This window comes from Leptidea sinapis, chromosome 23 (assembly GCF_905404315.1).
Source record: "Leptidea sinapis chromosome 23, ilLepSina1.1, whole genome shotgun sequence".
NCBI classification, from domain to species: Eukaryota; Metazoa; Arthropoda; class Insecta; order Lepidoptera; family Pieridae; genus Leptidea; species Leptidea sinapis.
The window spans coordinates 7,313,358-7,338,683 of NC_066287.1; the positions used below are offsets into that span (position 1 = coordinate 7,313,358).

The 25,326-nt window shown below is 33.8% G+C and overlaps 1 protein-coding gene across 5 annotated transcripts in view; it reads right to left on the reverse strand.

Annotated features, from left to right (window-relative positions):
* Positions 1 to 25,326, reverse strand: part of LOC126971160 (pseudouridine-5'-phosphate glycosidase) — a 263,833-nt gene that overhangs the window by 231,548 nt on the left and 6,959 nt on the right. For all 5 annotated transcript variants that reach the window (XM_050817314.1, XM_050817316.1, XM_050817318.1 and 2 more), the window contains exons 2-4: positions 22,454 to 22,676; positions 8,834 to 8,967; positions 5,911 to 6,112 (exon numbers count right to left, since the gene is read on the reverse strand). In XM_050817314.1, the coding sequence (XP_050673271.1) occupies positions 5,911 to 6,112; positions 8,834 to 8,967; positions 22,454 to 22,676 (559 nt within the window). The remainder of the gene's footprint in view (positions 1 to 5,910; positions 6,113 to 8,833; positions 8,968 to 22,453; positions 22,677 to 25,326) is intronic.

The window sequence follows — 25,326 nt, forward strand, 5'->3', positions numbered from 1 at the left end:
TTGAATACAACGCCACGCAATAACAAAGTGCTCAGTGAAAAACTGTCCAAATAACAGCATATCCAAACTTAAAATAGGATGGAGTGTTGTATTTCAGGTAAGTGCCCCATTCAATTAACAAAATTAACAAATATAACTGAAGAGGTTTTTTGTATGTTTGTTCTACCACGTTTATATTTTTTGTAAGGAAAAGCGCTGCCGAAATGCTTCATCAACTTAATGGTATATCGGATCGCAATACGTAAGTAAGAATAACATTCTACAACAAATTAATAAACGGTTAATTGTCCAAAATTATTAGAAACTGAAAAATCATACATCCCTCATAATATGCCTCGTAGAGCTAATGATCAAATACTCGTGCAGACTATCATCAAAAATCGAGATTATACTAAGAATAGTAGTAAGTTTATTCTTAATCTTCTTAAATATATATTAATATCAAAATAAACACACAGAATATAAGTAGAAAGGTATAAAGTTTCCAAATAAATAAAATGCCTTCCACTGTAAAGTTTGAAACTTAATATTTATGTGACTTGCTCTTGGAAAGAACTGCGTAACAAACAATTTAAGAATTCATAAATAAAACGAGTTCCATTCTGTTTTATACCATTTTACTATCTATACATTTACTTTAAAATACTTATTGTATATGTTATTCACTACGATGTGTTTAATTAAATAAGCGCTTCACACAGACGAGTAAAAAAAGAAGGACTCCGTGTCACCTTACGTAACAGTGAAGCACCAAAACAAACCGGTAAACGAGTAAATACATAGCCCCACGCACAGACACTAATACAAGCCGATCGGCCGCCATTATGAGATTTGCCATCGTCTGTGACAGATCAGTTTTCGTCGCAATAAAATATTTTTAGAATGCCGTCGTGCGTTGTGAAAAAGTGTAAAAACGATACTAATTAAGTATTTGTGGCCATATATGATTCTTTAAGGACGAAAAAATTGTGTAACTAGTATCCCCCGTAACCGCAAACATACTAGCATATAGTTGCTTCACTTGCTAATATCACGGCGCGGAGTCCGTCTTTTTTTACTCATCCGTGGCGCTTCAATTATGTTTATAATGAAACAGGATAGTGATGCTTATTTTTAAATACTCCCACACATAACATTGTTACTTAAATGATAAGCATAAAATCAATTATTCAGGTCAAAAATTAATAAAAGTTTTACATGAATACTTTTTTAGTATTATTATTTAATTATTAAAATAATAATTTACACATCTAACACATTTGAACATGCATGAGAATTAGTGGCAAGTAACAATCAAGGTTAAAAATTTTCTGAAACAAAAGATTTTTATACAGACTTTGAACATTACTGTCACGAAATAAGTCGTTAATTTCAATAAATGTTTTAATGTTATCTGTATAAGTTAATGTGTTAATGTATACGTCATATTATATACTACCACGCCACTCGACATCTTTTGACGACTTTTAATAGGGGATTAGGAGTCTAGTTATTTGTAGTAAATCAAATCAAATCAAAATCAGTTAATTCACGTAGGTCACGGAAACGAGACTTATGAATGTCAAAAAAAATCTTATTGAATCTACCGCTACTTCGTAAAGGGTTGAGCTAATGAGAAGAAATAGCAAGAAACTCATTGCCACTCTTTTATATCAAGATTTACATTTACATCGTTTTACAAATCATTTTAATTACAATATAATATGTAAAATGTAAAATGATGCAACAAACGTCAAAGTACGTCAATGTACTATTCTTGAATTTACAGCTTTAGGATTATATAATTATTATAGAATTTGTATGAATAGTGATGCAATAAAATAACTCGATACCTACTTTTCAATTCACCTGAGTAAATTAAAATAAGATTAAACAAACTCAAATGAGCTGTATTATTGTTTATTTTACTAGAGACACTGTCCAGGACTGGCGGAGCTAAAACTAGAAATGACAACCGCAGCAACCGTCGATGGACGGTGGGAAACGTTTTACAAAAAAAAAAATGTGTATTTTATTGAGTTGATTCTTGAAGTTTAAATAACACGGAAAACGTTTATGTTATCTAACAAAGCGCTAGCTTGTTTAATAACAAAATCATTGACGTTCGTTTTTATAAACAAGCCGAAACACTTCAAAAGCAATAAATTTTATTGTATGACCCGAGCCCGTTGACTTTGGCGTCGGTAACGCGCGGCGGCTTAAGACTGGCCATGGCGCCATGCGCTTTCTGGCATAGGCCAGGAGGGCTTATACGCCAAAATTAGTTCTCTGAATGCATGCGACTGGCGCTTCAAATAGGCACAAAAAATTGCTTGTCAAACATGGAACAGCCTGACCAGTGGTATTTATACAGGTCAGTGTATACTGTAGTTGGATCAACTTACAGACTGTAAATAAATAAAGGTAGATATGAACATTTTATCTGCAGGTTATTAATATTTGTGAAGAAATATAAAAGTAACGTTGGATACCTAAGCTAGACATTACCATGGTTCTGCTGTTCAAATTAAAAAATTAAAATGAAAACGTACGTTGTTTCACGTCTACCGTTCTTAGGGGGGTGGATAGTTACTTACTTATTTTAATACTAAATCCTTAGATTAAGGATTGGTCTCCGCTGCGCTCCAACTAGATACCGCAGGCGTAGTCGCAAAGTGCGGCCACTAATACTAACGCCCAATTAGGCGTACTCGAGCCAGTCTCGAACAATGTGTGACGTTGATTTTTTTTTTATGAAAATAAGTGACGAGGCGAGCAAGACGTTCATCTGATGGTAATTGATACGCCCTGCCCATTACAATGCAGGATTTCAGGATTCTTGAAATACCCAAAAATTCTGAGCGGCACTACAATTGCGCTCGTCACCCCATTTGCCCAGTACTTTCACTACCTACAGCGCCCTTCAGGCCGAAACACAGTAATATTTACACATTACTGCTTCACGGCAGAAATAGGCACCGTTGTGGTACCCATAATCTTGCCGGCATCCTGTGTAAAGGAGCCTCCCACTGGTACGTGCCACATGCTCTGTTAAACTATGCTAATAATTGAAACTACAACGACACTGGGATCACATTTCATCAGTAAGTATTTTGTATTCCATTTATTTCAATGTAAAATAACACAAATGGTATGTTACGAAATTTTAAAGATGCCATTGAATATCAAGATGCCACGTATAGAAGCATCTAATAGTTGCAGTAATAAAAAATATATTGTTCTTAGGTAGTGCGGTATCTAGTGGGAGCGCAGCGGAGACCAATCCTTAATCTATGGTATGGTATGGTATAGGGGCTCCTGTTTCCGCAATTAAACCACTAGCATGGGTCCATTTTGCGTGCAGTAATGGCCGGTTACTCCAACCAGCCCAGCTCCTTCCAGAAGTTCAGAACATTCCTGGGGTGTTCACAGACTTCTTGGAGCGACCTCGTATTGGTTAAGGTTTTTGCCCGTTGGTTGGCCACCCTCGCGCATTCCAGGATTACGTGAGCGACCGTTTCGTCTTCGGTCAGACAACCTCTGCACTTAGGAATGTCCGTTACGCCGATTGTGAAAAGGTATTTGTTTAGTGATGTGTGACCCGTTAGGGTGCCCACCATTATACGGATGTCATGTCTGTTGAGGCTTATAAGTCTACGTGTCAGTTTGGGCGATAGTGCAGGTATCGCCACCTTCGACTGTCTACAGCTTGAGACATTCATCCATCGGGTGTTGTGTAGGTCGTTGGTGAGAGAGCGTATCCATGAGCGCATTTGGCTGAAGGGCAGTGGCAGAAGTGGCAATGGACCAGACACTATATTTGCCGATGCCCGCCTTGCAAGCTCATCCGCTGCATCATTACCCAACGAACCACTATGTCCCTTGATCCATTGCAGAGTTACCTGGTTATAAGAGGCAACTTGCGCCAGGGTTTGGTGACATTCGTGTTCCTTAATCTATGACTAAATCACTTCTTACTCAGTGGCAGTCTAATAATCACACGTGAAGTTAACAGACTTAACGCCGATACATAAGGCCTTGTCATTAAACGGTGACAGCAACTTATCCGTAGCTACCGATATGGTATTGAAAACGGCCGTATAACAACTATAAAATTCACCTTTCCCCTATTGCTATTTATTGTTGGACCGTTAAAATGTATTCTCCAATATTTTGTGTATTTGCTTCGATAAAATAAGGCCATCTTACAAATCCACTACCACAATATTGGAGGACCTTTTCACGATAACAATGAAATTTGATGGGACAAAACTGGGTCAGCTGAGGATTTACCTGTTGTAATATAATATAGATAATAGTGTTATTAGAGAGATAAGTGCTTTATTACTGATTTTGGTCCACGGTTGATTATTAAAATTTTTTCATAGTTGATTTTACTATGACAAGAGTCGACCGTGAACATTAAATGAGATTTATCTACACCCATGCTTTAAGTCCTCTATTAAAGATTCTGAAACAGTTAGCTTATTGCCAACATTAAAACACCCTACGTTCTAATAACCATTACATCATACAAAATAGTGTTGTAATGTTGTACTGAATTTCATAACAACACTCCTATGTTTTTTTTATCTCTTCATGCGCAAAGAGTTTCAATATACAGCCACATTCTTATTGCTCGATGCGTGGTATCTGAATGAATTTCAAAAAAAGAATACGCTCCAAACTCCCAGAACGTCGCGCGCCGTAAAAAAAAAGTAGGTTATTCGAATCCCCGCCATTTTTCTTTAATATTTTTATTGTTTTGTTTACAAAAAATGAGCGGTTCATTTTAAACGCTGGAAACGAACATTATATTCGAGTGAATTTTAATTATTGCACTATACAAAATGTAATTTACTACTAAAATAAATAATTGTTTCATTAATACTTAGTTTATATGTATATAATCAGTAATGAATGATATTAGGTTACTACTAGGACTGGCTGTTTTAATGTTAGCAGTAAGCCAACTGTTCCAGAATCTTTTAGAGGATTCATATTCTGGGTGTAGATAAAGTCTTGTATGCAACTGTTGATAATTAGGTATTACACAACAGTTGCATAAATAACTATTATACTACATTTATAAAGTGAAACCTTCTTTAGTCACACTGATATAATATGTATTTATATTCAAATTCAAATATTTTTACTCAAAATAGGATGTGACATCACATATTCAAAGTCAATAACTACCACCCATTCCAAAAAGATTGCCTCAGACTGAGAAGAATGGGCGCAACAAACTCAGCGAGCTTTTTTAAAAAAATATGTTTACAAATTAATATTGTACAATTAAACTTATTATTTAATAGCCTGAGGGCGGTCCCTCCATACCCAATCTGTGGTATCATTAAGAAAGTCATAAGTTATAGTAACCTTTACCAAACAAACGTTTTTTTACAATTTTTTTTTATAACCTAATACTTTTGTTAAGTCTCATTTGCCCAGTAATTTCACTAGCTTTGCCCTGTACTTTCCCCGAGGCATAAAAAGAATAGGGGAGTCCCAGGCCCATGGGTGTCGTAAGAGGCGACTAAGGGCTTTTTAGAAGTGGGAGAGTCACACAGCCGTCTTTTGACGTCAGCACAATCGGGCCAGACTCGTCCGGGTTAATTACCACACTCGCACAGAATACCGGCGTGAAGTAGCGGCCTAGTGCCGCTATGTTTCGTATAGGTTAGTGTCGAGGACCGGAGGCCATTTCCCCAAAATAAATAACCCTGTGGTTTTTGCGCCCGTTCTTCTCAGGTCTGAGGCATAATATTGTAACTAATAATAATGTAATAATATTAATAATTATTATTATAATAATAATTATTATTATAATTATTATTATATACTGATATATTAATAATTTATTGTTCATAATGTTCAATTGTTTATAGTAATAGTTTCCATGATATCAGTTTGATAAAATATACATACCGTTCATTGCGTCCTTTTCACAGATCGGCACAGCAACCACGATGCCAGAGGAGAGATGTAAGTCGCGAGCTGCTTTCATCACGCGCGCTGCGTGCGTTGCGTCTATCACATTGTAAGGTGCTTCAAAACCAGATCGCCTCGTGTAAAACGATGGAAATTCCTTCGAATCACCGAATGCACAAACTGTTACACCGTGGGTTTCCTATAAATATTATTAATGGGATAATTTACAAGTAATTTGATATGTGAAAATTGACATTTGACAATTGACACATACACACACCACTGACCTCTACTATATACCACTGGACTGGCGGCTGTTAAAGTGATTTTGTGCCTGTTTGATAATCGCCATTTTGGCGCTATTGGCCATGTAGCGAGAGTCAGCGGTACTAAAACTAGTGATGACAACCTCAGCAAACATCGATAGATGGTGGGAAATTATTTACAAAAAAAAATGTGTACTTTATTACGTTGATTCTTGAAGTATAAATAGAACGGAAAACGAACTAAATTAATTTAAAATGCAAAATTACTTTAGAGTATTGTACGTTCCTTCGCAAGCCTTTTGTATTATGCGTCAAAATTAGTTCTCTGGACGCTCGCGAGAGGCGCTTCAAATAGGCACAAAAAATTTGCTGTCAAAGATATGGAACAGTCTGTCCAGTGGTATTTATACAGGTCAGTGACACATACACACATTATTGTTTGTTAAGAAGTTTTTATTTTATTTAATTTATTTTACTAATTCATTTAATTATTTTTCTACTATCTCCATGCTATGTTCCGCGAGTCAAATAGAATGAACTATTTTTTAGTAACTGTATTTCCCGACTTCTGTGTTACAATCACCTTGATTAGTGCAGAGCCACCACTCAGTACAAATAGACAACAATGTACTCAAAAATTCACAATTATGATTAAGTGTATCGTATTAACTTTAATCACTTTGTATGTATCTTAACTTTAATAATAAATTTATTATTATTATAATATTTCCCATAAACCATAACAATAAAAATAATTGTGTAAAAATTATACGTTTTGGACGCGCAACGTAAAAATAATCTCATGGGTTTTTCCCTAAAGCTCCAAATGAATTCCTTTCGCTTGATTGTAGGTCGATATGACAAGGGATCCTTCAATTCAAATGTTTTTATTCCATAAATGAAATGTTGACACATTAGATCAAATTAAATTGACTTTAAAATATATATTAATTCTAGTCTTTAAATAATGACATTTAAAAATAATAATTATAATTTAAATTGACCTAAGTGCTTAAAATATAAAACTATATAATGTTAAATCAATAATAATAATAACTAGAATTTTGTTAATAATACAGAAATGGCCGATAGCATTGATATATTAAAACTATTTACACCCATTGTTACATGTTTTCTAGCAAAATAAAGGATTTATTTATTTTATTAAAAACGACTACCTTGAAGGCTATCGTCGCTTTACTAAATACTCTATTATTTAATGAAAAATTTATACAAATAGATGAAAATCTTATTCTTATAAGTAACACACACTGAATACTGTTTCCCCAGGCATTCAGAATCTTGCACCAAAGAGGATGTAAATACTACTTAATAAGAGGCGGAACTGCCTAAGTAAAAACTGAAATTTAGTTTACTATGAAACGTGCAATGAGATTTGAAATAAGTTTCAAATAGTACTAATTACAGTATTCCAATTGGCGACGAAGTATAATCCGGCTAAGTTTGAAAGCGAACAGATGCTTAAAACGTAGTGGATTTCGGCTATCTCCGTTTTACACAAGATTATAGCCGTCATCTGTCAATCTATCAATCACTGAACGTTTCATATAATCGATTGAATCGCTTTTTTCTTAGAGAGTTTCGCTGGGCTGTCCCCAGGCATTTAGAACTTTCACATGAAGATGCAAGTGAACATTATCTTAACTAATATTTAACTGCGAATGTGTGTTAAATTAATGATTTTATAAAATGTAGTAATAAACTAATAAGAATCGTATTCGTCTAAACAGCTTTTACATTACCGCTTTATATGTAATTGCTAATTTTTGAAGTATTAAATTGGATCTACTACCCTTAAGAGATAGACATATGCCATCACGGACTTTTCTGTAGAACTATGTAAAATACACAATTCCACTATACTTTATATATTATATCCAGACAGCATTTTGGTTGAAAGCTCCCAGACGGCTTATTTTTTTCCGACACCGCCAACATTATCGTTACAGTATACAAAATATTATATAAAAAAAAAACGATTCGATGAGAATCACGCTATCCATTGGTGAATGCATGACAATCGGTGCAGAAGTTTTTGAGTTTATCGCGAACAGACAGACTAACAGACGCGGCGGAGGACTTGTTTTGTAATATGTAGTGATTTACAAAATATCTGTTACAAAGTATACGTTGGTTTAAAGTAAGTAACTTTAATTTAACAAGTATTCTGGCCTCATACTAGGATTCCCCGTGTCGTGAGGTCCAGTCTCTTCCCCTATAATAGTACAAAATAAAAATAAAAGAAATTCGCGTGTATGTGTGTGTATAATATAATATAATATTGACACACTTTTCACACAAATTATCTTGCCCCAAATTAGGCATTTATAGCCTGTGTTATGGGTTGCAAGACAACGATATATTTAATACAATATACTTACTTAAACATACATTAACACATATAAACATACATAAATACATTTAAACATCCATAACTCGGAAACAAACATCCATATTCATCATATAAATGCTTGCACCTACCGGGATTCGAGCCCGGGACCTCTAGCTTAGTAGGTAGGATCGCTAACCACTCTGCTATAGAGGTCGTCGTGTATGTTAGATTAACTCCACAACGACGAAGTAGCGGGCACAACTAGTATTATAAAATCCAAGATGCAGAGCAATATTATTACCAAGTATTCAAGTGTTTTCCCAATATCGAGTATTGATTTGACTCCGCTGCACACAACTAAAGTTTTGCTTCGACTGAGTTCTGTGAGATCTGCAGACACATCCATTGTATTTTCGCCGTCTCTGTGTACTCCACCTAAGCAAATTCAATACGTCAGTATTTGATAGAAAACACAGAGTTGATGCGATAAATTGACAATGTTTTTATTTATATTTTATCGAGCAGGATGTTCAGCTGATGGTGAGTGATACGCACTGCACACTATTCCATTAGCCCCAAAAACTGAGTAGCACTACAATTGCGCTTGTCACCTTGAGACATTAGATATTAAGTCTCATTTGCCCAGTAATTCCACTAGCTACGGCGTCCTTCAGACCGAAACACAATTATGCTAGCACATTACTGCTTCAGGGCATAAAAAGGCGCCGTTGTAGTTCCCATAATCTTGCCGGTATTCTATGCAAAGGAGCCTCCGGAGGAGGAGGAGGATGGTACCAATGGTACCACACGGGAAGTACCAACTTTCAAATAAAAAAAAGAATTATCAAAATCGGTTCACCCAGTCGAAATTTGTGAGGTAACATACATAAAAAAACATACAGACTAATTGAGACCTTTTTTGAAGACGGCTAAAAATGGTTCTGGCTCTTGCCTGTATCACGTGGTTCTTTAAAGTTTGAAAAAAGTATTCAATAGCAACTATAAATAACCATTTAATATTTATAGTAATATAATAATTAGAACAGGGTCGAGAACCCTTATTTTCAATCGAAAATTCACCCGTAATATAATAATTCACATATAATGTTTCCGAACACTTACAATTGTAATTTATATTTTTTTACACCATCGCAAAATAAAGATTTCAATGAATAGAAAGCACACAAACTTTTTGAAAAAAGCTGATATTTTGACGGGTGAATTTTTGATTGAAAGTAAAGGTTTTTTTCGATATTTGAGTCAAAATAAGGTGAAAAAATAAATATAATTCAAATAAATTACAGTGTATTTGGGACATAAAAATGTAACTTTTTACAATATTTTGTGAATTTTTTTTTTGGGTAAAAGATAAAAATAAAAATCCAAAACTTGGTTGTTTGAATTTTTCACATAAACTTTGAGGTAATGTGAAAAAAGTGTGAAAACAAAAGTTGTAGACCTTTTTATTACCTACAACTTTGCAATTTAACTTTTTGCCATTGGACTTGTAGTTTTGCCGGAAATCGAAATAAACCTTTTTTTACCCTACACCCCCCCTTTTCCACTTCCCGACCTCAGATCGCCCGTAATTTATTTTTCCTTTCATTTTTTTATATTCTCTTCCTTTTCCAATAAGTTTCATCCTACTATTATTTTTTTCACTTTTTATCATTTTCAAAGGCTTCAGCACTGGTCTTAATATAGAACCTATGTGATTATAAAATATAATAATCTTCACCCATAAACCAGAAACCAGATAGGATGTCCCATTAATGTCACAGTCTATGTCGAAGAATATTCGAAAATTTTCGTGATTGTTAAGAGCAATGCCTACGTCGAGATCATGACTATTTTAATTTTCATTTATGGAATAGGAGGACAAACGAGCGTACGGGTCACCTGGTGTTAAGTGATCACCGCCGCCCACATTCTCTTGCAACACCAGAGGAATCACAAGAGAGTTGCCGGCCTTTAAGGAAGGCAACAAATAATTTTAAATCGTAATTTCCAGTGAATTAACAAACTTTTAAGCAAATATGTCCTAAAAAATTATTTTCCTTAATTTGTTTTAAAAGGTTAACTTAACTAATTCACGGCCCAGCTATCTAGTAAAATAGAATTTACTAACCATCAGAACAACACTTTCAATATAATAAATAAAAACGAAAGCCTCGGCGATCGTAGTTAAAATTAACTGCAATAATTAAGCGACTTAACTGTAACAGTTCTTCGGGCATCGGTGTTTATTGAAAATTAAACTCATTTCGCAAGCAAAGCGTTTAATGCTGTCATTATTTTCCATATTGTCACAATAATTAAGTATTATTGCAAATTTCGAGCCGGGTTCGGCTAATTTTATTTGAAGCTATTGGACGTTTCAGTTTTCATTACATTGCAATTATTTTATGCTGAGAATAAATTTTGTTTCGCTCCAACAATTACGATTTTAAAAAGAGCGGAAAGTAAGGTTTGATTGATTGAAAAAGTACTTCAGCTCTAGTTTTCAGTTAGTGTATTTTTAGTATTGACGACAACGGGAAATGTATTTGTTCCCATATTTCCCATATGTATACGTGAAATGTTGCAAAAATTGTTTGCGTAACCTACATTGAGCAAACTTTGTACTCTGCATGAAAGTAATGTCACATGAGTAAATAAATACCGTTTTATTTACACATTACATACTAACGTAATAATGTATTGCAATATACAGGATTTGTTATGTTTTTAAAGTGATAACCCTCACTTCTAGGATTAATACACAAATAAAATTTGAAAACAAAATTTTATGAACGATGCGGGGCGAACCTTAGATTTACAAGAGCGACCTCTCAAGTCAATTTCCTAACATGCAAATATTGGGGCTGAGCAGGTTATCAACTGTAAAGTAGATCCTGTAGATGAAGCCACAGCCTGAGAGTTGAACAAAGCATACAAGATTTTATGACAATAGGTCACTCGAACGGTTAGCTCAGTTGGGAGAGCACTGGCACGGAATGCCAGAGGTCGTGGGTTCGAGCCCCGCATCGTCCATAAAATTTTGTTTTCAGTTGTATTTGTGTACCTACTTTTATTTAAAATTGGTTATGGACGGTTGATGCTGTCTGAAATAATATATTTTTATTTTATTTTCATTATATTCTTCCATTTTATTGCCTTGTCGTCTCATACCCGCCACTTTAATCGTCGTATTGTATTTTCTTTATAGATTCTTCTAGTTCAAGTTGAAATCAAATTTTTGTTTTCAGTTTTATAAATGTAGGTGACATTAATTGAAAATAACAAAATTATATAAGAAAAACTGTTGGTATATTGAGGTTGATTTATGTTTTAGCGTTTTCAATATTAAATTATTTTATTATTAAAGTGAAACTTTTATTACACCGTCTCAAACTTTTTCGTCTGTGTGTTGCATGTCGCGTGACGGTCGGGCGGCGCCTATAGTTCGCAGCAGCTGACCGTGAAGTGTATAGACTATTACTCATTTGTGCCAGTGTTACACGCCTATTTTGTTTCATGTAATCCTTTTCAATCAATATTTTTAACCAGGGATAAGACACATAGTTCAATAAAAATATTAGTTGGAGACTTAGTCTACTTTTATTATTTCTCATTATCATTCCAATATTCCAAGTATAAAATTAAGATAGATAAAGCGATTTTTATACCCTTAATGGAATATAATTCCAAAATTTTTTAGTTAGATGTCTATGATAGGAAAAATAGTTCCACTTTTACCGTGGTTTCATAAAACCACACAATTCTTTTTTTTATTATTATACAATCTCGACAGGAATCCTACGCCCTACGCATAAAACAATATAATTAATAATAACAACTTTATTATCTGCCGTAAAATACATGCACAAGTAAAAAAAGGTTAGGTGACATTGTAGACAAATCCTGTATAAATACATGTCAGCTTGATGTGTTTACAAGGTCTACCAACGCCATCAACTGTCATAAGACATTTGACATTTTAAGTTCACGATATATGATTGATTGGATTAGATATCCCAATTAATTATAACATTTATTTAACGAGTTACTTTGTTAGTACTGTTTCATATAATTATAACTATAATTTTGGAAATAACTACAATAGCATATTGATCTTTGGTTAATAGCATAATCACTGTGACGGTCGTGCCCTATATAAGCTAGACCGCTCAGTTCGAGAGAACATTTATATTCTACGCATCCTCCTACGGACTTGAGTTCACAGCGAAAAGGCTCCAACCGACCTTAGAAGCACTACCAGGATGGTTAAAGAAATGGCGACTAGAGGTGAACGTGGCGAAAACGCAGGTGATCATCACCGGGAATACAAAACTACCCTCACTCTTGAACCTTATGTCGGAGGAACTTCCATGGAGGCCAGACGTCAACGGACGGAGTAACTATTGACCGGAGACTCAGCTTCAAGAAGCACGTAGATAACACCATTGGGATGGCGAGGAGTGCTCGCGTCAAACTCCAGCCCATCCTGCGGTCCAATCTGCCACTAGGATCTAAACTGATGATATACAAGACATACATACGGTCCAGACTGACCTATGCAGCAGCAGGTTGGTACCCGTTTCTTATCTCGTGGAACCGGGATCGCCTGCAAGCACAAGAAAACCTTGCGTTGCGTGCCATAGTGGGTACGTAACGCAACGATCGCCGAAGACCTAAAGATTGAAAATATAGACGCGTTCGTACGAAGGCTTACAACAGATATGTTCCGGCGAATAGATGGCTCCGCACCTCATCTGGTGTGAATTGCCCCGCTACACGCAAGACCCCAGATGAAGAGGGTTGAAGAAAAATGAAGGCGTATTACAGGGACTGTGTAATTGCAGAGGAGGATAACTCCACAAGACTCTAACTGACAGACTGATTGACTACAAGCTACAAGCTGAGGCACAACGGAAAAAAAATCACAAAAAAAAAACAAAAAAAGAATATCGTTGTGCCTCCAGCAAGTAGCGACGACCAAAATCATACCCAAAGACTCTCCCAATGTCTTGGGAGAAGAAGTGCCAGGGTATAGGTCCCCTTCCACTCGGATACTCGAGGCAAACGGACGTGTGTTTTGTTAACTTCGATACAATTATTTAGAAAAGATTAACGTAAGCATTAGTGAACCGTCAAATATAAACTTACGTCTACCGTCGCAAGTAATTACTGTGTGCATCGGTCATTCGTGTCTAGTGTGTGTGGAGGACGACCACATAAACTATTGACTGAATCCAATTTAGTTTTTAACATGTATAAACCACTGTCGCCGGAGAAATCGAATTCTGTGCCCAACCTATCATCAATGTCAAAAAATGAACCAAATTTTGAGACTCACATAACTGCCAGGAGGGCAAAAAAAAAGAAACTAGAAACTGCTGGTACAGATGAATTTTCAGAATTTAAAGAAGAGATGAGGGAGTTGGTGCGCTCCATGGTAAATCAAAGTGAACATCAAATGAGTAAGCTGTTCCCGATCCTAAATGAGATACAGGCAGCAAATTCGAAAATAGAGGCATCCGTATTCTCTCTAAGTGAAAAAAATGACGAATTCATGAAGAAAATTCAGCATCTAGAACTTGAAATAAAGAAAAAAGACGAGCGAATTGCTATTCTAGAAGAGAAACTTGAAGAAACAACAAGAGTAATGAAAAAGAAAAGTATAGAAATCAAAAATGTATCCAATATTGGGCCCAGGGAAACCAAAGAAGGTTGGTTGAAGATTGGTGTTAATGTTGTCTCAATTGGCTACTAATATCAACATGACAATTAATAGATTAGACATAAGTGACATTTATAAAGTTAATGGAAAATCAGACAAGAAAACAATCATTGTAGAATTTGTATCTGAACTAACTAAGGAAGAAGTCTTAAAAAATTGTAAGTTGTTTAAGAATAAAAACAGAAATGATAAACTGAGTAACAAACACCTTGGCTCAAAAAAGCAACCCGACGAACCTATATTTATAACAGAACACTTAACTGCAAAGGCTTCACGTTTGTATTTCTTGGCAAGGGACCTCAAAAAATCTAAAGGATATAAGTATTGTTGGACATCGTTTGGTCGTGTCTACTTGAAAAGAGAAGACAACTCAAAAACTATTTGGATTAAGGCAGAAGCTCAGTTACAGCCACTGTGGAATGAATGACTATTTCTGGATTTTCGTAACTATACTTATAATCTTTTAATGTATTTGTACCACTACTGTTATATTTATTATATTTTAATTATATTTATTCATCTTGTACTTTACAGCATACAAAAGTGTAATACTTTATATAAGAGTACCAAACATTCTAAACTTAATAAAATACTATACTTAATTAAGCCAGTAACTAAAATAAACCAAAGTATATATCACTACAGGAATAATTGTATCATGCATTATATACAATTTAAGATTTACACCTATTGCAACAAAAACACCTTTAATGGATAATAATACAATAACTCTGTTGGAAGATTTAGATAGCCTGACAAATAACATCACAGCTCAACAATGTTCTATTGAGTATTTTAATAAAAACACTCCTAGAGAAGATTTATTCCTCTCCGTCGTAACCCAAAATATAAAAAGCGTTTATAACACATCGAACTTAGATGACTTAGATATCAATATAAGTATGCTAAAAAGAAATACTGACGTTATAGTTTTAACTGAATGCAGAATAGATCCCGAAAAACCAGTTCCACAGAAACCCTACTATTTTACTTATTACACTGATAGAAAAGTAAATAAAAATGATGGTGTTGTAGTATTTGTAAAAAAAACATTAGAACATAGTGTCAAAGAAGTTGCTTTGGATGGCGCTTCCTGCCTAGAGATCGTATTGCGAAGCCCTGTGTCTAAAATGACACTAATTTGTATATACCGGCCGCCAGTAGAAATTAAACCTCAAAATTTTATAACTTCATTAAACGCCTATCTAGATTCATCCCATCTAAAATCTAATGTCATAATTACAGGAGATATAAACATAAATATTATTGAAGGGCACAGTGACAAATACGCTAATTCATATTTAGATACATTGGCTTCACATATTTGCTGGTCATAAATTTGATACCAGAAAAAATAGTTGTTTAGACCATATAATAATTAACCTTGATCCTTCCCAATTTAATACTTTTATAGGAGTTCTAAACACTACAATTACGGACCATAAAATGACTGCTATTTATCTATAGCGAAAAAAAAAATAAAAGATTCTACCACACCTAAAATGAAATCTCTTATCAATTATGAAGAAGCAATTAAGACCCTGCAAGAAAAATATAATCCAGATATATTAAAAATAAAAGACCCAAATACATTAACACAAGAATTACACAAATACATACAAAATGCTCTTAACAAAAATACTAAATTGGTAAGAATTTCAAGTAACAAAAAAATAATAAAACCATGGATAACACCAGGCATTTTAAAATGCATTAGAACCAGAAATAAATTACAGCAACAGCTAAGAAGTGATGAATCTAATGAAATACTCAGAATAACTTACCGACGATATCGAAACTTTTGCAATAATTTAGTGAAGCAACTAAGCCGTAAATACGAAAGCGAAATACTTAATAAATCTAAATCTAACAATAAGTCACTTTGGAATAGTATCAAAATATATAACTAATTTAAATAAACAAAAACAACAAAATATAGTACTTACACAGTTAAAAGCTACACCCACTGAATCAGCTTGCTTTCTAAACAATTATTTCGTTAACGTTGGAAAATCTTTAGCTATTGGAATCCCAACACCTCATATTGTACAGCAATATTTTAATCGACTTCCTTCACAAGCAAATACAATTGGAATACTAGAACCCGAGCCATCAGAAGTAGCAACAATTATATCAAACTTAAAATCAGAGACTGCCTCGGGCTATGACAATATCCCAACCAAGTTTATTAAAGTGGCGAAAAAAGAACTTACTCCTATAATCACACGACTTTGTTCACTCTCACTCGCTCAAGGTATTTTTCCACAAGAACTCAAATGCTCCATTATGCATCCTGTACATAAGGGTGGGTCTGAAGAGGATGTTAATAACTATCGGCCTATTTCCGTCTTAACAGTTATCTCTAAAATATTAGAAAAGATCATAAATACTAGAATAATCAAGTACTTAAATACGTATGGTTTGTTATCTAAATCTCAGTATGGCTTTCGTGAGGGAGTCAGCACTGAGGATGCTATTCAAGATCTTACTCAAGAGGTAACAAAATATGTGGATGGAAATAAAAAAACTCTATGTATTTTTCTTGACCTAAAAAAGGCCTTTGACACCGTTCCTATTTCCCATACTTTTGCGTAAAATTGAAAAAATTGGTATAAGAGGTAATTTTTTAAATTTACTGACTGATTACCTTCATAATCGGGCACAACGTGTTGAAATTAATAAATAATTTTTTAGTTCTGTTAAATATTCTACAACATACGGAATTCCTCAGGGTAGTATTCTCGGACTTACGCTATTTTTAATGTATATTAACGACCTTACAGATTTAAAAATACAAAATGGCCAAGTTTTCTCTTATGCCGACGACACTGCCTTGCTATTTCATGGAGACAGTTGGGCGGAGGTCTTTTCTTTGTCAGAGAAAGGACTACTCTTAGTACAAAACCGGCTTAAAATTAACATTCTTACTTTAAATTTGACGAAAACAAATTATATTACATTTTCAATAAAAGATTCTACTCAAACTAATAAAAATTTTACCTTATCTGCTCATACATGTGACATGGCTGATATAGAAAACTGTCTGTGCACTAAACTTGAAAGAGTAAACACCACCAAATACCTCGGAGTAATTATAGACAAAAATTTATCATGGTATCCTCAGTTAAATGTAGTTGCCGACAGAGCTAGAAAATTGATCTGGATATTCAAACGCCTACGTAAAGTCTGTGATATCAAACTTATTAAGTATATATATACATCTCTGATACAATCTATCCTTCTATATTGTATAAAAATCTGGGAGGGTACTTTTAAAACTCAATTCTTAAGCATAGAACGAGCACAGAGAGCAATAATTAAATATATGCTAAGCAAAAATCGTCTGTATGATACCACAAAATTATATGAAGATGCGGACCTTTTATCCGTAAGAAAATTATATATATTGCAATGCATACTAAAAATACACAAAAGTAAATCTATAGATCCTTTGATTTTAAATAAACGTAAAAGTAATACAGAATTTAAATGTAAATTTACTAAAACTAAATTTGCGTCTAAACAATTTGATGCACAGGCTACTAAATTATACAATACCGATAAAAAAATCTTAAATATATACACAAAGACATATAGGGAATGTAAAACTAGCGTTACAAAATGGCTGAAAACTCTTAATTATTTAGAAACTGAAAACTTGCTAAATTAATTATAATATGAGTAAAATAGTGCAAATATGTGTTCTAAAAATATATATATATATATATATATATATATATATATATATATATATTATATTAATTTTTGTTGTAATTATAGTATAGTGTATCATACGAATAGATAATTAAATTTCGCTTGCTGTAATTTGATTGTTATCTAAATATCGTACTTTGAACATTTTACTATTTTATAAATATTCGTAAAACTACAAATTACCTTAGTTCATAGTTACAGTGGTCGCACATTCTTGAGACGATGACAAGTGTTTTTATGTAGGTATATTATTTACAAGTTTAGTGTGAGCCACGCAAATATTAATCTACCTTCAATATTGAAACAATTTTTAGTTTGTTTATTTTATGCCTAAGATTGGTTTATTTAAGTATAATTCATGTTTTTGTTAAATGTGTAAGCATTCTTATCCGTTGGAAAGAGCGGTCTTCCCTAACACAGGTTCTACGAACTTAAAGGGGAAGTCTTACAAATACTATTTACTAAAATGCAAAATAAATAAATTTTTGATTTTTTTTTTGATAGAGCTCCGCCCTGACACCCGCCTTCCGCCCTCGCACACGTGGTGAGAAGAAAACTCGACGACGACGAGAGAACAAATTTTATAAAATATAATAGTTATTAGTGGAAAGTGTAAAATACAGATATTTCAATTATGAGTGCGTTTAAATTACCAACCCCTTCTACATACAAATAGACAATTTCATCAAAATATCCGAATGTTTTGCAACATTAAATATAAACAGTAAAGACCAGTAAAGATCGATTATACAGGTTTATTTACTAATAAACACAGGTTGTGAAGAAAAATAGGTTAATTTTTTGAAACAATTAACACTGCAACGAGAGTGTTTGATGAGTAAACAGGTCCTAAACATGCGGAATTAGCAACAGATAATAATAATATTAACTTTATTTTCTCAACAACCAAAATTACAATACAACGAAAGCTTAAAAATACAGGGGATACAAAAGTTTTGGTCGTGGATCGCTGGTGCCTGTGTTAGGTTATAAAATACTTGTAGTACGATCAGGATTCCATTTTTCACAGAGACTACAAAGCTTTTAAAATCAAAGGATAGTGGTAAATGTGTGTGTTTATGCATGAGAAGGATAGGGGATGTGTGTGTGTGTGAGAGAGAGAGAGTGAGTGAGGGTGTATGTGCAACCACCAACAGTCTCTCTGTGTGACAGAAGTCTTGCAAAAGGAGCCATTCGTGTGTGAGATCCACAGATAAAATAGTTACAAAAACTTACACTTCGAGAAGACAACTAAACTATTACTAACCTTTTTTATATTTTTACTAGCTGACCCAGCAAACGTTGTATTGCCGATATTAAAATCGCGATACAAAAGTAACTGTTGATCGTAGATGGGTGAAAATTTGAAGTTGTATGTATTTTTTAATGCTGACTCATTATCAAACAAATTAAAGTCCCAAAAAATTAAAAAAATTCGTGCGGACCACCCTTAACATTTAGGGGGATGAAAAATAGATGTTGTCCGATTCTCAAACCTACCCAATATGCACTCAAAATTTCATGAGAATCGGTCAAGCCTTTTCGGAGTTCAAAGTTTAACAGCATGACACGAGAATTTTATATATTAGAAGATTTATTACGTTATGTATTTAAAGTGTTTCTTTTTTCTACTAACTTCGCCTTGATATAATTTTGACATCTTTAGTGTGGTTTAAGCAAACACCTTTATTTAATAAATATTATCGAAACATTGCATGTATAATATATTTTATTATAATATTCTACCTGGATGACTGAGCTCTTCCCGGTGTATGTAAAGGATAACGAGTTTGCTGCTACATAAACATATTGAACCTGTAATGAAAGGGATGATGCTTCATGCGAAAAACACTTGGACTACCTCGGGCGTGAAACTTGATAAGACGCGTTGTCCTAGATATCCAGACTTGCCTAGATGGGTTTTTCAGTAAAATCGTTGGAGCTTTTTTCGAGATATGAAATATAGATTTACAAATTTGGTCGTTAAATAGTAAATAACCAGTGGGAGGCTCCTTTGCACACGATGTCGGATTGATTATGGCTACCACAGCGGCGCCTATCTCACCGTGAAGAAGTAATGTGTAAACATTACTGTGAATACTAGTGAATTACTGGGCAAATGAGACTTAATACCTTACGTCTCAAGGTAACGAGCGCAATTGTAGTGTTGCTCAGAATATTTGGGGTTTTTCCATATTCCTGAGCGGCACTGCATTGTAATGTGCAGGGCGTATCAATTAAGTCTTCTCTCGTCCCGTTATCTCTTCCCTTATTTTCATAAAAAAAGTAATAATATTTATAATGTTTAGCCGTCAGTAAATAAAGACAGATATGATAATCTGATATAATATTATATTATATATTTATGGTAAAGTATTTTTGTTTGTGATTATTGTACTCAAAAATCAAATCTAGATTTCAAAATATCAACAATAAAGTTATATTAGCAGTACTGATTCTAAAATATTCGAATCTCAAGTTCACAAACCATTCACCAAGCTCGCAACGACCGCAAGAAATTTGCAACTCAGTGGATATTAAATTCACCGTTCACAGCAGAGCAGCTGCATTGAAATTGAATTCATTTCAGACGGTACACATATCAAATTCATGGACATATCTATTAGTTTTTGAAGCAATAGTTCTTTATACGCGTTATGAAAAATTATGGGAGTGAAATTTTAAGATGCGCGCGCATCACTGTAACACAAAAGTAACACGTTGAAGTTGGTTCCTAAAATTGTTCCGTTTGCGTCATTCGTTATTTTTTTTTTGGTTCCTACTTATTAGAACAGGCAAAGGGTTCAAGCTCATACAGCCGTATTCATTATTTAATAATTAATTTACAAGCCATCTTTGCAAGATTTTTACAAAATTGTTCTTTTATTGAATTAGGCGTTACTTTGCGGAAATCCATAATTATACAAATGATTTAAGTTTTCATTAGTGTTAATTCCGCTTTTTTATATTTGTTTTTAAAAATAATTCCACACGTGTTTCGCCTCTACACGAGGCATCCTCAGGACGTGTTGTCTCGCCAAAATCTGGCGCGAGACTCAAAAATTGTTCTTTCTGAAAATATATAGCACAATCACTAGGAATAAATCATTTTAATAATTTTGCTTCATTAGGCCAAAGAAGTATAACTTCTTGCGTGCATACATAAGTACACACACACACACTTTTTTTTACTAGCTACACAAATACTCTGACAGCAAAAGCTTCTAAAACGGACATTATCTAATGTTAATGATATCTTTACTATATACCCAAAAGCGGTCTATAAAATGTCTCTACCATTGTAACTGGATTCCTTTTGTAGCAAAAACTCGTAACAGTTTACTGTTCAATAAATTTAACTGATAGCTCTTTTCTTGTGGAATTTTGTGCTTAGCTAGGGGGTTATGTAAACATTAAAGTAAGTTCATGTAATGTAAGGATAGAAGGATAGGTATCATTAAGTATAGTAATAGCAATTTCGTATAGGTCATGTATTTTATTCACTGCAAAGTTGTTTGGAAATGCGAAGCCAACAAATCTATTTTAATTATTGGGAGTCAACCTGTGTTTGTTACATTTAATATGACAATAATGATTATTGTGATACATTATTAATTTTTAGGATTACGTCTTTGTCTATAGAAAATCGTAGGATTAAGATATTGTAAAAAAATAAGCTCTAACGGATTCACTTAACAGATTTAGTCAAATTTGTCATGAACATCACTACAATTATATATCGTTTCCTCATATGCTGCATCATCAAAATTAGATCCCATATAATATATCAGTAAAAGAAAACAAATGGTTCACTATTAGCAAGTATCCATTCTTTTTCTGTGATATTAGTAACCAGAGCTCCGTGACGAATTCGCTGAAGGTTTTTGTGATAAACCTAATATAAGTAGTTTAGTATTACTTTGCCCCGGTACTATGCATTAAAAAATAGGTAAAATATCAGATCTGAAGTAAGAACCTATACATATATAAAAATAAATGAATGGGGTTGCCATAAAGGCTCCGAACTGCAAAGTACCCAAAGAGGAAATACAACCGTCGACGGCTATTGCACAAGCCCGAAGCTCGTGAAAGCTGGAGTTCTCCAAGGTTGTGTGGTATCCCCTACACTATTTCTTCTGCATATCAGTGATATGTTGGACGCTTATGGTTGAAGATGATAGTATTGTGGATGCCACTAATTACAAGGGTTATGCTGTGTTGAGAAATCGTCGACCAGTGCCGGAATCAACTTGTGTCTTATATCGAGTCATCTGCAGTTGAGAAGGTCGCGGAATGGGGAAAATAAACCGACAAATTTTAGTGTCCAATAGACTCGGCACGCACCGTTCAGTCGGTAATTGAGGTTAAAATCATCAAAGGCTAAATTACATAAAGAAAACAAAAAATTGAATTATGAAATTCGGAAATTTTCGCTGCTAAAATAAATTTATTTATAAATATTTGTGTGTTGTTGTATAATATTACCTATTCCCCCAGTTACAAATACAGGAATATCAGCTAGTTCAGCTGCAATGATTGTTCCAGCCACTGTTGTGGCTCCATTTAATTTGTCAGCGACCACAAAGGCTAAATCTCGTCTAGATGTTTTTATAACTCCTTTCTGCTTCCCAAAATTCTCTAGCTGGGGTTTCGTAAGTCCGATATGTAGCTGTCCTTTTAGTATGGCAATAGTTGCTGGAACAGCTCCCTGTAACAATAAATATTAATTTTAATGAAGTAAGTCAAAGCTAATTACAGATCAAGGAACCAAATCAAGCAATAAAAGTTAATTTAAATTATTAACAAACACGATACAGTTTAAATTACTCTTTACGATTTTAAGTATTTTCGGTAAGAAATTAAGTCTTTTAAAAAGTATCATTAGTATTTTCTTTAACGCGAGTGTTCACATTAATTAAAACACCTTTAAAGGATTAAAATGCGTGTTAGTAAAAGTGTTTTTAAATTAGATTTTTGCGTAAAAGTTACATTTTTAATATTATTTTTGCTAACCCGACCTTCAAGACCCTTCCAGATCTCGTTTTCAGGGGGACTACAGATGAAATGAGTCAGCATAGTATTTTTAGTAGTTGTCATTATGAAGTTTAGCGCCATTTATTGCCTCGAAGGTGGTATTTGCTGTAGACAGATGGTTTTTAACAAAATTTACTGACAGTGTCCGCCTCTTTTTTGGTATGTGTAGTTTTGGCTTTTGATTTAGAGATTATTCCCATCTGTTAGATAATTTTAGACCGTCTTCTCTATTGAAATTTGGGTGATTTTATTTTCAATGGCTTCACGTACCAGCCTTGGGAGAAATCTATTCTCTTTTACCAATACTTTTGGTTGGTCGACGCGGATGTAGTGGTTTTGATGGTCTGTTATATGTTCACATACAACTCACTTAGAGTGACGTCTATGTTTAATATCCGCAATGTGTTCTTTAAATCGGCTTGAGATATTGTGTTTGGTTTGCCCAATGTAAGAGAGACTACAGTCACAATCCAGTTTATAAAAATGTAACTTTTTCGCAAAATTTAATGTAAAAACAATTACACGCGTTTTAATCCTTTAAAATGTGTTTTATTTAAAAGTATCATTATGTAATGTAAAACTTATAAAAAATTCCACAAATTGTAATCAGAATTTATCTGGGATATATTTTTCACTATTATGTTACCAACTCTATTGAAAAGGTATTTATGAAACTACTTATACGAGTACAATGTAACCCGACCTATATATTGTTGGAGATATTGCAATTATTTTTTTTTCGTATTCTTTACCAATATGTATCTTTACTAAGTATAATCGTTGATTACTACATTTAAGATAATTCTCGTTTTATTCTCATAAGAATTAATTTTATACAACCTTAAACAAATACCTTTATCTACAAACCTGTATATAGAAACTAAACTATAAAGAAATTATCAATCCTAATTTGTTTTACCATGGGTGTTGATTTTCAACATGCTTTGAAACACGTGTTACTTTACTTCATAATAAAAAGCTTAAGAGTTTTCATGTGATTTACCTTAAAACCATCGGATTAAATTCATAGCGATGTAAATAAAAAAAAATTAACAAAAAAACAACCGACTTCTAAAACACTATTACAAAACAACAGATATAATATGCACTAAAAAGTAGAACTAGAATTAGATTAATTAATTAGATTGTATAAAAATACGCAATTATTTTTAGTGCATATTATATCTATTGTTTTGGAATAGTGTTTTTAAAGTCGATTGTTTGTTTATTAAAAAAAAAAATTATTATAAATACAGTCAACAATTAACTCAGATGAAAACATTATTTTAAAACGTCCTCATCTTTAAATGGTTTATTTCAAAATGGGGTCTTCATATCCGAAAGCAAAATTTAATTGAGAAACATAAAGCGTTGTGTAATACACTCGTAGGTAAGGATTTACAACCTGAAAGCTACTTTCGTTCAATTAAGCCTTCCCCTGTTGCCCCCAGCAATGCGTTCTCTAGTTATTCCGGAATGTTATTATAGATTAAGTACAATTTCTATAGATATGAAATGCTAAATCTTATTGTTTCTTATTTAATATTGTATCATGGATATAGATAATTTACCAGTGGTAGGCTCCTGTGTACAGGAAGCCGAAAAGATTATGGGTACCACAACGGCGCCTATTTCTGAGGTGAAGCAGTAATGTATAAACATTACTGTATTTCGCAATGAAGGGCGCCGTAGCTAGTGAAATTACTGGGCAAATAAGACTTCTTATGTCTCAAGGTGACGAGCGCAATTGTAGTGCCGCTCAGAATTTTGGGTATTTCAATAATCCTGAACGGCACTGCATTGTAATGGGTAGGGCGTATCAATTGCCATCAGCTGAACGTCCTGGTCGTCTCGTTATTTTCATAAAAAATAATAATAAAAAAAATCTGTAGACAAGTTATCTTGTTTTCTTAAATCTGATAACTCAAATATGGTCCACTTTTGCACTGTGCATATGGAGGTTAAAATTATCGCAAATAGCAAAAAATATATAATAGCACTCGTATGGAAGTCTCACGAGGCAAAATCAGAGAAATAGGGACTCTTGCCGTCATAGAATAAGGTGTAATTCAGATCGCACAGCGCTACTAACCTACATTTTTATTCACCTAGAAGTTTCCTCTCTTTCTATCGCGTGCCTCTTACCTCTTCTGACGACATAAGGGTTGACTTCTCTACCTAAAACTGTACCTACCTAGTAAGAGGTCATCCTTTAAAAATATCTCAGTTTTTTCTATAATATAAATAGGTATTTAATCGTAATATTAAATCAATATTGTTGTGAAACCTACATTAGTTGCAGATAGTACTCGTAATGTATGCGT